Source organism: Mobula birostris, chromosome X (assembly GCF_030028105.1).
Source record: "Mobula birostris isolate sMobBir1 chromosome X, sMobBir1.hap1, whole genome shotgun sequence".
In the NCBI taxonomy this organism is placed as follows: domain Eukaryota; kingdom Metazoa; phylum Chordata; class Chondrichthyes; order Myliobatiformes; family Myliobatidae; genus Mobula; species Mobula birostris.
The window spans coordinates 51,873,712-51,888,397 of record NC_092402.1 but is presented as its reverse complement, the minus strand read 5'-3'; the positions used below and the strand labels follow the sequence as shown (position 1 = coordinate 51,888,397).

Genomic DNA, 14,686 nt, shown 5'->3' with positions numbered 1-14,686 from the left:
AGATTCAGGAACAGCCTCTTCCCCTCCAGCAGATTTTGGAGTGATCCATGAACACTACCTCCCTTTTTTAAAAAAAGCACTATGTATCTTTGTAATTTATACCATACTGCTGACGCAAAACAAGTTTCACATCAGACAAGTCAGTAATATTAAATCTGATTCAGATTATTATCCATGATGCTCAGTCAAAACATTCCAGATTGCAACAATCATCCCCCACCAAAGTGAAAAAATTCCTTTGGCTTCCCTTGTGCCCTCAACAGCATCCTGTTTTAGACCCCTCCATTGAAAAGCTTTCTGTGACCCACCCAATATGCCTTCCCCGTTCCCTCCCCCAGCCTCCAGCCTCCTCTGGTCCAGGTACAACCAAGCCAGCAGCTCCACAAGGAGGGAGCTTTCCAAGCTCAAGCAACCCCAAGTGAATGTGCAGTGCAGCCTCATACCCTTCCAGTAGTCTGGCAAACAGAAGCACATGTATGCAGTGGAAAGGTTGAGGGGAGCTGTCAAGGTCCTACCCAGCTTCCCCCCTCCCCCAACCTTCAGCGTCTCAAGCATTGCAATGTTTCAGCATGGCAAGGTGATTCACGCTTCCCCCACCCTCTCCCCCTAAATGGGACAGCCCAACCCACGACCTCGAGTTGTAGCCACAACATCAATGGCTTGTTGACTGAAGCTCCAGAAAATTATATTCCTCCCACGCCAACAGAAGAGGCCAAGGAGATCAGATAACAGCACACGGCTGAACAAGAGCAACAAAAAATTTCAAACCTATTCAAACTATGCCAAATTAAATCTCACCCAGTAGTCTGAGTGGCCATTGATGGTGTGTATTACAGTTAACATCAGAGACAAGGTTCTATTTACCAAAACTAATTACAGTACCAGAACTCACTTAGTCATACAGTACAGAAACAAGGCCATTCAGCCCAACTGGTCCATGCCAACCTAGATTCAGCAAGTCTCATTTGCCCCAAGTTTAAACCTTTCCTATCCATGGACCTGTCCTCATGCTGTTAGTATACCTGCCTCAAGCAGTTCCTCTGGCAGCTCATTTCTTACATGCACCACCCTCTGGGTGAAAAAGTTGCCTATCGGGTCCTTTATAACTCACTCCCTTAAACCTATGCCCTCTAGTTCTCAATTCAGTAAAGTCCCTTTAGAACAGATGAGGAATCTCTTTAGCCAGCGGGTAGGTGAATCTGCGGAAAGCATTGTCACAGACTGCCGTGCAGGTCAAGTCATGGGTACAATTAAAGCAGAGGTTGATAGTTTCTTGATTAGTCAGGGCATCAAAGGTAATGGGGAGAAGGTAGAAGAAAGGGGGTTGAGAGGGATAATAAATCAGCCATGACAGAGCAGGCTCAATGGGTCAAATGGCCTAATTCTGCTCCTGTCTTGTGGTCTTATTCACCTACTGTAGAGGGAAAAAAAAGCCTGCATATCATCCTCCCAATGTCCTTCACAGTTATTTTCATATCTGTAAGGACACCCCTCTGTCTCTACGCTCCAAGGTATAGCCCCTGTCTAAACTCTCTATATAACTCAGTCACTCAAGTCCTGGTAAATCTTCTCGTCACTCATTCTCACTGAATGACATCTTTCCCATGGCAAGGTGGCCAAAACTGAACACAATACTCCAACATTCCAACTTCCATATACCCACTAGCCTGGCAGGGCAGAGGAGCACACCAACCATCAGGACACCAAGTCACACACCACCCCAACTGGGGAACTGCAATACAGCACAGGAACAGAACCTTCAGCTCACCATGTCTATGCTACATAGTCATATTAAACTAAATTTCTTCTGCCTGCACATGATCCATATCCCTCCATATTCAATGGCACTGTCTCATCTGCTTCCAACACCACCCATTCCATGTACCCAGCACTGTCTAAAATAAAAACAAAACTTACCTTGCACATCTCCTTTGAACTTTCCCCCCCTCAACAAATGCATTCCTTCAAGTATGTGATGCTTCTACTCTGGGAAGATTCTGACTGGCTACTCGATCTATCCCCCTCATTTTACACACTTCTCTCAGATCTTTCCTCAGCCTCTGCCACTCCAGAGAAAACAACCCAAGTTTGTCTAACCTCTCCTTACAGCTCACGCCCTCTAAACCAGGCAGCATCCGAGTGAGCCTCTTCTGTAAAGCCTCCATATCCTTCCTGTAATGGGGCAACCAGAACTACAAACAATATTCCAAGTGCAGTCTGATCAAAGTTTTATCCAACTGCAATGTGATTTGCCAGCTCTGATATTCAACGCCCCAGCGATGAGGGCCAGCATGCCTTTACCACCTCATCTACTTGCGGGGCCAATTTCAGGGAGCCAAGGACTTGGACCGCGATCCCTCAATACATCAGTATAGGGGAGGTGTGAGAGGTAGGTAAAGTACAGTGATGGGTGCCTGGAATGCACTGATGGGGGTGGTGGTAAAGGCTGATAGATCAGTGACAATTAAGAGATTCATAGATTGGCATCTGATTGTGAGAAAAATGGAGGTTTATGGGCCGTGTGGGAGGGACAGGTTAGATTGATGGTGGAGTAGGTTTATATAGCTCAGGATGACACTGGTCATGAAATTTGCTACTTTGTGACAGCAGTACAGTGCAATATATTAAACTATTACTAAAAATCACTATAAAAATATAAATAGTGCACAGAAAGAATGGCAAAATATTGCTCTATGCTCTCTGTTACTGATCTATAACCCCACTGTATTCTTTGACAGCCCTTCACACTACCGACAACTCAACCAAGCTTGGTATCATCTGCAAAATTGCTAAGCTACCCATCTAGATTTTCATCCTAATCATTGCTATATATATTAAAGGTCCCAGCACTGATCCCTGTGAAACACAACTGATCATGGACCTCCAGCGAGAATAACAGCCTTCTACCCAGACTGTCTTTTATGGCCAAGACAGCTCCAAACCCTAATTTGGTACTCACATTGAATCCCACATACCATTCCATAACTTAAGGACCCCCATCTTTTGCCAATAGAGGATTGCACCCAATCAATCCTCAGAAAGGAAACAGAGCAGCTGGGACTCAAATTTCAATAACATCCTTGTCCATTTTCCAGCACACACAAACAGCAGCCAGCATTTGTATTCGGAGCTAGTAACCTGTGCTTGCTGCAGCCAGGAAACAAACAAAACCCCTGCCCTCCCAAAGTTCCCTTCAAGTTCTTGCTCGGAACAATACAGAATCGCCTCCTCCTCGTTGACAATCAACATCACGCACTACAAGGATGTTTCTTGATTGCTCTATACCCTCTACACCCATGTCTGTGTGGCTAGGCACAATTCAAATGCAATCAATAAATTTAACGGTGACACAAGTATTGTTGGCAGAATCTTTGATAACAATGAGGTGGTGTAGAAGATAGATAATCTTGTTTAGTGGTGTCACAGTAACAACCTTGCATTCAACATCCGTAAGGTCAAAGAACTGATTTTGGATCAAAAAGGTAAGCAGATTCAAGTTCCTCGGTGTCAACATCTCAGAGGATTTAGTCTGGGCCCAACATATTGATTTAATCACAAACAAGGCACATCAGCAGCTCTACTTCAGTTTAAAAAAAGGATCTAGTGCTTTCCTAGCATATATGACGAATGAACTCTTTTCGGGTTTGCAGCCAGGTACAAGTACTCATTATAACTGATGTTATATCAGTGCATGGAGTATAAGAAATGAGGTGGATGATCTTGTTGCACTATTACAGACTGTCAGGTCTGTTGTGGTTGGGAGCTGAAGAGCCGACTCCTGCTCCTGTATCTTATGTTCTTATGAAAGACATGTGGACATGTCCATGGATAGGAAAGGTTTAGAGGGATATGGGACAAACACAGGCACAGGACAGGTTTATTAGAGCTGTTGGGGAGGGTTTAAATTATTTTGGCAGGGGATGGGAAACGCAGTGAAGGGACACAGGATAGGACAGATGGTAAAAAGGCAAAGATGGCGTGCAGTCAGACTGTGAGGAAGGGCAGGCAGATGGTAGGACAAAATTGTAGCCAGCAGGGTGAGTAACAGTGCATTAGGGATACTGAATCAAATAGGGGTAGCAAATACAGTGCTCAAAGTGTTTTAACTCAATGCACGGAGTATGAGAAATACAGTAGATGATCTTGTTGCACTATTACAGATTGTTGGGTATGATGTTGTGGATATCACCAAATCGTGGCTGTAGGATAGTTGTAGTTGGGAGCTAAATGTCCACGGTTACATGTTGTATCGGAGGGATAGGAAGGTAGGAAGAGGGGATGGCGTGGCTCTGCTGGTAAAGAATGGCATCAAATCAGTAGAAAGATGTTGAATCCTTGGGGGTTTAGTTAAGAAACTGCTAGGGTAAAAGAACCTTGATGACAGGCCTCCCAACAGAAACTGGGATGTGGACCACAGATTACAACGGGAAATAAGAAAAGGCATATCAAAAGGACAATGTTATACTGGTCATGGGAGATTTCAACATGCAGGTAGATTGGGAAAATCAGGTTGGTAATGGATCTAAAGGGAGTGAATTTGCTGAATGCCTGCACGAAGGCTTTTTACAACACTTTGTCGTTGTGCTTTCTGAGGGATCAGCTATACTGGATTGGATGTTATGTAATGAACCAGAGGTGATTAAGATGCTTAAGGTAAAAGAACCCTTAGGAGCCAGAGGTCACAATATGATTGAGTTCAACTTGAAATTTGATAGGGAGAAAGTCTGACGTGGCAGTATTTCAGTGGAATAAAGGAATTTACAGTGGTATGAGAGGGGAACAGGCCAAAGTAAATTGGAAGGAGATGCTAGCAGGGCAGCGATGGCATGAGTTTCTGGTAAAAATGAGGAAGGTGCAGGATAGTTGTATTCCAAAAACAAAGAAATAGAGAAGATAAAGGATTGGGAAACTTTTGGAACCATTAGGAGAAAAACGATGATCTATGAAAGCAAGCTAACAAACAATATCTAAGTGGATAGTAAAAGCTTTTTCAAATATGTAAAAAAAGATGAGAGTGGATATAGGACTGCTAGAAAATGAGGCCAGAGAAATAACAACAGGGGACAAGGAGATAGCAGATGAACTAAACAAGTATTTTGCATCAGTCTACACCATGGAAGACACTAGCAGTCTGCCAGATGTTGACGGGCGTGAAGGAAGAGAAGTGAGTGTAATTACTGTTACAAGGAAGAAGGTGCTCAAACAGCTGGAAGACCTAAGGGTGCATAAGTCACCTGGACCAGATAAACATCACCCTAAATTTCTAAGAGATAGCGGTAGAGACTGTGGAGGCATTAGTAATGATCTTTCAAGAACCATGGACTCTGACATGGTTCCAGAGGACTAGAAAATTGCAAATGTCACTCCACTCTTCAGAAAGGAAATTATAGACCGGTTAGCTTGACCTAAGTGGCTGGGAAGGTGTTCTGAGTCAATTGTTAAGGATGAGGTTATGGAGTCCTAGGTGACACAGGACAAGATAGGACAAAGTCAGCATGGTTTCCTTAAGGGAAAATCTTGCCTAACAAACCCGTTAAGAGTTCTTTGAGGATAGATAAAGGGGATGCAACAGATGTTGTATATTTGGACTTTTAGAAGGCCTTTGACAAGGTGCCACACATGAGGCTGCTTATAAAGTTAAGAGCACATGGTATTACAGGAAAGTTACCAACATGGTTAGAGCATTAGCTGATTGGTAGGAGGCAGTGAGTGGGAATAAAATGATCCTTTACTGGTTGACTGCCAGTGACTAGTGCTGTTCTGCGGGGATCAATGTTGATACAGCTTCTTTTCATGCTGTATATCAATGATTTAGATGATGGAATAGATGGCTTTGTTGCCAAATTCACAGATGATACAAAGATTGCTGGTGGAGGGGCAGGTAGTGTTGAGGCAACAGGAAGGCTGTAGAAGGACTTAGACAGATTAGGAGAATGGGTAAGAAAGTGGCAAATAAAATACAATGTTGGAAAATGCACGGTAATGCATTTTGGTAGTAGAAATAAATATGCAGATTATTTTCTAAATGGGGAGAAAATCCAAAAATCTGAGATGCAGAGGGACTTGGGAGTCCTTGTGCAGAGCACCCTATAGGTTAACTTGCAGGTTGAGCCGGTGGTGAGGAAGGCAAATGCAATGTTAGCATTCATTTCGAGGTCCAGACTATAAGAGCAGGGATGTGATGCTGAGGCACTGGTGAGGCCTCACCTTGAGTATTATGAACAGTTTAGGGCTCCTCATCTTAGAAAAGATGCATTGGCATTGAAGCGGGTCCAGAGGAGGTTCACAAGGAATGTTTGATGACTCTGGGTCTGTACTCGCTGGAATTTAGAAGGATGGGGGGGGGGGGGGATCTCATTGAAACCTTTGGAATGTTGAAATGTCTAGACAGAGTAGGTGTGGAAAGGATGTTTCCCACGGTAGGGGAGTCTAGGACAAGAGGACATGGCTTCAGGATAGTGGGGTGTCCATTTAAAATAGCTGTGGAGAAATTTTGAGAGAGCGGAAGAGCGATATGGTGGGGAGAGGAGGGGTGGAAGCAAGAGAGGTGGGAGGGTAGAAGCGAGAACTGGGGAGTGGGAAGGAGGAGAGAAAACAAACTTGGCAGTGGGGGGGAGGAAGAAGAGAGAAGAGAAAGAGCAAGGGAAAGAAAGCACCAGACAAGCCTTATTCACTTGCATGCAGACAAACAAATGATCGTCAAAACAGCCCTTGCATCTGGAAAGAATTTGAACCACCAAAACAGTGCCCTTGAATATAACTAAGCAGCAAAGCGAGTCCACAGGCCAAATAGCTTTTCCAGTAACGCCCTATTTCCACAGACATAGTTGCGAAACCCCTCTGGCCCCACACCAGTTACATTGGAGTTTAGCCCACTCCACAAAACCTCGCCAATATCCCAGAGACCCCACCACCTCTCCCTTCCCCCAAAGTCTACCTCTGTGAACAATCTCATCTAAAAAAGGCTTCAGCAGCGATTACAGAAGCCCAACACACCAACAGAACGACAGGCACTGTTGGAGGGGGAGCAGGGATACGTAGCTGTTATTCTGCTGGTGAGTTGAGCTCCCACCATCACTGCTGCAACAACACTTCCCTTCCTGTGCTCTCTACTTCCATGGGATTCACGCCAGCATCTTGCTTACCTCCTCAGTTGCTTACACTTGCAAACTAAGTTTGCCCAAGCTGTGGGAAAAATCCCAAATCTCTCGATTTAAAACAGTATTCTGCCAGCGATCTGTCTTGTTATCCTCTCAGAAGAGCACAGAAACAAGACCTTCAGCCCAACTCAACATGCTGGCCAAGGCATCCATCTACGCTTGTCCCATTTGCCTGCATTAGGCCTGTATTCCTCTGAACCCTTCCTACACACAAAGGCCTTTTAAATATTATTGTACAGACCTCTCTCAATGAAGCTGGCAGTTTGTTTTTGTGAAAGTGTGATCCCCTCTGGTCCACTTAAACTTCTCTCCTCACAACTTCAGCTTATGCCATCTTGCTTTTGACTTCTCTATCCTGGAGAAAATGACCATGACCACCCAACTTATCTGTGAACCTCGCAGTTGAAGAAACCCCCTTGTGAATCTTCTTGCACCCTGCCTAATTTCATGCTACTGCCTGACTCTGGAGAGGGTGTGGAAACAGGGCACCACAGTAGCATAGACGTTAGCGCAACACTATTACAGCTCAGGGCTTCGGAGTTCACGGTTCAATTCTGACGTCATCTGTAAGAAGTTTTTATGTCGCCCCCTGTGGAATGTGCAGGTTTTCTTGGGCTGTTCCAGTTTCCCTCCACAGTCCAAAGACATACCAATTGGTAAGTTAATTGGCCATTGCAAGTTGCCCCTTGATTAGTCTAGGGTTAAATCGGGAGTTGCTGGACAACACAGCTCGAAGGGCCGGGAGCCCTCGCTGTATCTCAATAATAATAAATTTAAATAAAGATTCATATTATAGTGGCTAGAGGGCTTGAGTTATAATGAGAGACTTGACAAGCTAGGACTTGTTTTCCCTGCAGCGAAAGATGTTTGTAAATCTACGATGGGTATAGATATGGTGGATGGTCAGTTTCTTTTCTCTAGAACAGAGCATCAAACCATTAGGCACAGGTTTAATGTGAGAGGGGAAGAGGTTTAATAGGAACCTGAGAGGCAATCTTTTTACCCAGGGAGTGGTCTGTTTATGGAACGAGCTGCCAGAGGAAGTGGTTGAAGCAGGTACATGAACATTTAAAAGGCACTCGGACAGGTAGATGAATAGGGAATGTTCAGAGCCAGGGTTCCTGACCTGGGATCCACAGACCCTTGCTTAATAGTAGCCCCTAATGGCATAAAAAAAAGGTTGGGAACCCCTGGTTTAGAGGGATATGGGGCAAACATGGGCAGATGGTACTGGTTTGGATGGGAATCTTGGTCAACAGGGGCCAGTTGGGCTGAAGAGCCTGTTTTCATGCTGCGTGACTCAGCATCAGAGGATGGTGAACTCAAGTTCAGTCGTCTATCACGTGGAAGACCCAGTACAGCATGCACATTCTTAGACCATGAGATAAGGCAAAATTAGACCATTCTGCCCAATCAAGTCTCTGTCAGTCAATCATGGCTGATTTTTTCAACCACATTCCTCCTGTAATCCTTAACCCCCTCACCGATCAACAATCCATCCATCTCTGCCTTAAAGACACTCAGTGACTTAGCCTCAACTGCCCCCCATAGAATCGAATCTCAGATTCACCAGTGGGATGAGAAATTCCGTCTCATTCCAGTTCCAAAAGGACACTCTTTCATTCAGGGCTGTGTCCTCAGATCGCGGACTCTCCCACTGACAAGAGATGTCCTCTCCACATTTGCTCTCTTCAGACCTTTCAGTATTTGGGAGGTTTCCATCAAGTACAGGCCCAGATAGACATCAATCAGTCCTCATACATCAAGCCTTTCATTCCCAGGGATCTTTCTTGTGAAACTTCTCTGGACCCTTAGATACAGGGTCTAAAACTGCTCAATCTTCCTTATATATTTTAGTCTTCTCAAAATGAATGTGCACACTGCATTTGCCTTCCTTACCACTGACTCAACCCACAAGCTAACCTTTAGGGAATTCTACACTAGGACTCCCAGAAGTCCCTTTGCACCTCTGACTTCAAAATCCACTCCCCACATTTGGCACCATTTTACTTCCTACCCAAGTGCATTACCCCAACTTGCAACCTGCTGGCCACATGAGATTTTATTTGATGCCTTAGCTGTCAGCAACAATAGAAAGTCAACAGCGTGGTTGTCTGAATCCAGGGAGTGTTCTATATACTGGATCATAACAGGGCTACAGGTAATGAAGCATCTATAAAACACAACAGCTTAGTCAATACAGAAAACCCACCCCTCATTCAGCAACTTTCTCCTCCACTACCATCAGCTTTTTGGACTGCATTTCTTGTTTTCTCAAACTTGCATTAATCTCATTGCATTTATTTTAATTTGTTATGTATGATTTACACTAATCCAAGTTTGTGTTAACTTGTTGCTGAAGGAGGCCGATTTTCATGGCACTTATACCCATGACAAAAATTGAGATACTGACTTTATGGTGAGCAAATCCAAGGAGCCAATTGTGGACCTTAGGAAGGAAAAGTCACACCTCACAGCCTTTCTCACTGAAGGGTTGGCAATGGAAAACATAAGCAGCTCCATCCCTCCCACTCCTGTCTTCTCCTATCATTTCAGATCTCCCCCTCCCCCTCTCAAATCTCTTATTAGCTCTTCCTTCAGTTAGTCCTGACGAAGGGCCTGTACCTCTTCCTAGAAATGCTGCCTGGCCTGCTGCATTCACCAGCAACTTTGATGTGTGTTGCTTGAATTTCCAGCATCTGCAGAATTCCTCGTGTTTGCAAAAACAGCATCTCCGCTTTCTTACAAGTTTAAGAATAGGCATGTCATCAAAAATTTTGACCAACTCCTATAGATGTAAGGTGGAGGGCATTCTGGCTGCTTGCATCTGAGCCTGGATCACTAGAGGCTTCAAAAAATGATGGATCATCAGGGATGCAACTCTCCCCAGCAAGGAGATCTATAAGAGGCAATGTCTCATCAGGGACCCAACACATCACAGGCACATTCCTCCCCACTACCTCCAGGTCACATCCAAAGATCCCACCCCACCACCCCCATTCAGATCATGGCATCTTCTGACAGCTCCCATCAGGCAGGAGGTACAAAAGCCTGAGGTCCCACACCACCAGGTTTAGGAACAGCTACTTCCCTTCAACCAGCACAACCCTAATCACTACCTCAGTGCAACAACACTTAGTACTACAATGGACTCCTGATCTGCTTTAATTAGCTTTGCTTGTAAAAGTGGTACAATTTGAAATCCTTGTGAATGCTGCTTATACGATACTAACTGCCTGTAATGATGCTGCAAGGATTTTTCTTCATTGCACTGCCTATATGGTAAACTCAACTTTGACCTTGCTACCCCCCCCCCATCCAGTCCATGGCCTCTTCTTGATGTTGCCATCAGGCAGGAGATACAGGAACCTGAAGACTTACACATTAATGTTCAACAACTTCTGCTCCATTACATCAGGTTCCTCAGACTACTTCTTGTTTTTCTCAATGTTCATTTTGTTTTATAGGTTAAGTATGATTTGTGTTAACTTGCTTATAAGATATAGCGGTGCTGCTGCAAAAAGCTAGTCTTCGTGGCATTTATAACTTGGGTACATGTACCCATGACAAAAATAAAACCATGTCTCCACAGGATTGCAGTAGATACCATTGAAAGCATACAAGGGATGGACTATATCCTTGGTCGACAAGGATGCTGCCAGGATTCTGAGGAAAAAGTGAGGTTAACCATTTAAATCTTTCCCCTCTCACCCAAAACCTGTTGTTTTCTAGCTTTAGACACCCCCACTCTGGGGGCGGGGGAGGAGGAAGAGGGAAAAGACTGACTGACCATCTTAGCTACACCCCTCATGGCTTTTATCATGCCAATGTTTGTAAAGGATCTTGGCACAATTGTAGGGCTTGAGTTACAGGGAAAGGATGACCAGGCTATGATTTTATTCCTTGGAATGGAGAAGATGCAACCTTACAGTGATGTTGAAAATTAGGTGGGGCACAGATAAGGTAGACAGCAAGTATTTTCCCCAGGGTAGGGAAAGAAAAACGGACCCCCATCTATCGATCAGCACTTCTACTGTTGAATTGATATGTTGTGTTACAGCTGTACAGGATGCTGCTAGACCACACTTGGAACTAATATGTGCTGCTACAAGAAGCAAGTGGTTGAGCTGGAGAAGATGCAAACAAGGTTCACAAGGAAGTCAATGAGACCAGAGAGCTTGAGTTAAAAGGAGAATCTGGAGAACAAGACATTGGAGCTGCCTCAAGAAGGAAGCACCCATCACTAAGGACCCCAACCATGCCCTCTAACATCGGGGTGGAGGTAGGAACCTGAAGCCCTTCATTTAACGATTCAGGAACAAACAACCTCTTTCCCTTGTGAACTATCCATGAACACGACCTCGTTTTTCTTTGCCGTTTGCATTAGTTTGTAAGTTTTAGCAACTTCAGCTCACTATTTGGCTCTAATATAAAATTTAATTATGTCTACATATGTAGCAGATACATATATCTTACTGCAACTTGTAACTTTTATACCTTGTACTGTACTGCTGCTGCAAAAGATCAAATATTCACACTATATGACAATGACGTGGGCCAGGCTGAACGGCAAGGGCCGAAGGTCCTGCGTCCCTGCTGTACGGCTGAGAGAGAATCGGCAGACAAGTCCCTCGGAAGACATCCCACTTGCTGTTCCCCGAAATGTAGCGACGATGCCTCGGTGATTGAAGGCGCTCTCCCCCCCCCCCCCCGCCGCCCCACTTCACACACAGCCCGGTAGAAAATCTAATTTGTTCGTTCTCCCTCCCCCCGCCTTAACGCAAAGCTTTACACAACCCAGTCAGAAATCATGGAACAGGGTCCCAGCAAAGTTACTTGTCAAACTACAAATTAAACGGGACCACTGGTTGCATTATGGTGTGTATGTGTTTACATAAACACGAAAAATTAATCCTCCAATTACCACCACGTCCCAGAGACTGAAGAGCCGCCTGTCTGGGTCCCTGCACAGTGCGACTTTTGATTTACCGGGGGGGGGGGGGGGGGGGGGAGATTAGCATTTACTTGCAAGCATCCAAGGAACACGGAGAGAAAAAAACTCAACGCATATTTACAGAAATACAAGAAACACACGCTATTTCGCGTCGAAAATGTCAATCGATTACGTTAGGCAAATCGAACATCATGGAAACGGCCGGAATTAAAAGGTGTCTGTAAAAAGTCGAAAGCTTCCCAATCCGCTTCGTTTTTCTGCCCGAGCGAGTTCATGTTTATTCCATCGATTTGCGATTGCAACAGGATTTTGTTTTTCGCACTTTGATTCCTAGTATAAACGCCACGAAATGCGAAGGACACACAACTACCGCGATTTTTTTTCGCAAACTGAAAGCATTCAGACACGTTTAATGATACAAGATGATTCTCCCCCCCCAACAGCTTTTACTAATTATCAAAAGCATCGACTTTCCTTAACATTTGGCTTCCTGACCTTAATTTCCACGAGATGTTTACTGATTTTTCTGCTTTCTTGTTTTTGAAAAAAAATTGCAGCATTCCTGCAGATTGGAAAATGGTTAAGTATTGCAAAGGATGCAAGAGAATGGAAAGGTTTCTTGCATTTGAAAAGATGCAGGAAAGCAAGCAGTCGTTTTATACTGCGTTTAAAGGACACAAGGACTCGTATTTGGATGCAAATTGGAAAGGGTCGAGAGGGTTGAATTTGCGGAGGGTATGGTTACGAATAAACCTTTATTTGATAAAGCATTCAGGGGCACACGCAATCCAGAGAATGAAAATAGGTTAAAATTTATTTGTGTGCATTCCCATTCAAGGTCTAATAAAAAGTCAGGATGCAATTAAAGCAACGCAACTCCCACAAAATTTAACGGGAACCGCTCATTGTGTGCTGGAATGCAACGCCGTCCCTGCAAAACCGAGGGTAAGACAGCATGCACGGATGCAAATAAAAGCGATCGAGACGCGGAGGACCGAGCTGGGTCCGCTCGTCGCATTTTACCTTAGAATCGCGCAAAGATGCAACCTCGTACTTGCATTTTTAATTTTGTAAAGGACCGGTTTGGGTGCAAAGAAATTAAGCCAAATCTTCAGGATCGTCACGCACGAATTTGGGGAAGTGGCAAGCAAACCCGGCGCACTGCAGTGCATTTGGAAAAATATATATCTATAGACACTAACGACCAGCACCCACCCACTCATGACACGTTGCCCACTCCCCACATGGGGGGAGGGAGGGCGAAAAAAACAAAAAAAAACACCCTATCTCCTTTTTGCATTCTGCCTCCAACCAGCCAAAACAAAAGGAAAAATGTAAGGGCAAACGTTGCATGAGGACGAATGCAAAGCGGGGAGGTGGGTGATCCTTTGCAATTGCTTTTTGGCAAACGCGCGAGCGGGGAGGAGGGGTGGACAAATAATCTGCTCCAGCTTACCTTCGGCCGCGCGGGTGGACGAAAGATCTTGCGACGCCCCTCGCACCGCGCTTGCTAGCAGCAGCAGCAGCAAAGACAGCCCGACAGGAGACATAATACACGGAGCCAGGCGATGCACGGACAAGCGCTGCATGGGAAGCGTCCTCGGACCGGCCCCAGCTCGATCGCACGGAGCTCCCCGGCGGGGAAGGGAAAGGGGGGTGGGGTGAGTGGGTGGTCTCACTATGGTTTGGTCGACCCGGGAAGAAGCCAACCTCACATGAGGAAAAAGGCTTCGGAAAATTGGTAACAATCACTTTGCCCTCCCCTCCAAGTAGTTCTCAGACGATTTGCCTATAGAACTCCGACTTCAGGGACCCCCGATGTCGTCGACGAAAATGGACGACGGATTGGGGGGGGGGTGTATGCGAACAGCAACAGAGAACAAAATCAATCCGTCCTCTCCGAGCACTTGCTCGGACTGAACGAACTGAGATTGAAGGGTTGAGGAACCGCGCAGGCGCCTTGGCAGCAGAACGGGCTGGGCGGGGCTGGCAACTACGTAGAACCTTATTGGCCAAGGAAGGGAGCAGGGCACAGGCTGCGAGGAGGCGAAGAGTAGGCGGGGCCGTCGGCCAGCGTGGCATGGAGAGAATGGGCGGGAGAGAGACCCACGTGGGAGGTCGCGACGTCCTGCAATCGGGGAGCTCCGCGGCCTCGGTGACGTCCAACGGGGGAAATGTCTGCAAATCAGAGCTCGGGCTGGCACTCCCGACCAGCCCACCTGTGTAGGACGCATGCGCCCGGAGCACCACCGGCGGGATCCCGGCCGCGCATATACGACCCTGTCCCAGGGTGGGGGGGAAGGTAGCGTTCCCTCTCGGCGCATGTGCAGTGCGCTCCCACAGGCCATGTGCTCGGAGATGTGGTAAGATCCATTGATACCCACGAAGGTCGAATGCCAAGGGAAAAAGGGCAAAGGTCTTTGGCGTACAAGTCAAGAAGGTAGTCAAAGACATGCTCAGAATGTGCTGGAGAGGGGTAGAAGGAGATGACAACCAATTGCACAACAGGATCTCGAAGGGTCAGAGGTTCTTTTGAGCTTTCTGTCTCCCCTTGGCTGCAGGGGTGACGGAG

General features: G+C 45.8%; 1 protein-coding gene across 1 annotated transcript in view; it reads right to left on the bottom strand.

Moving 5' to 3' along the window:
* Nucleotides 1–14,030, bottom strand: part of LOC140191511 (low-density lipoprotein receptor-related protein 1-like) — a 293,778-nt gene extending 279,748 nt beyond the window's left edge. The window contains exon 1 of the mRNA XM_072248962.1: nt 13,571–14,030. Coding sequence (XP_072105063.1) covers nt 13,571–13,703 — 133 coding nt within the window. The 5' untranslated portion in view covers nt 13,704–14,030. The remainder of the gene's footprint in view (nt 1–13,570) is intronic.
* Between the last annotated feature and the right edge of the window lie 656 nt (nt 14,031–14,686).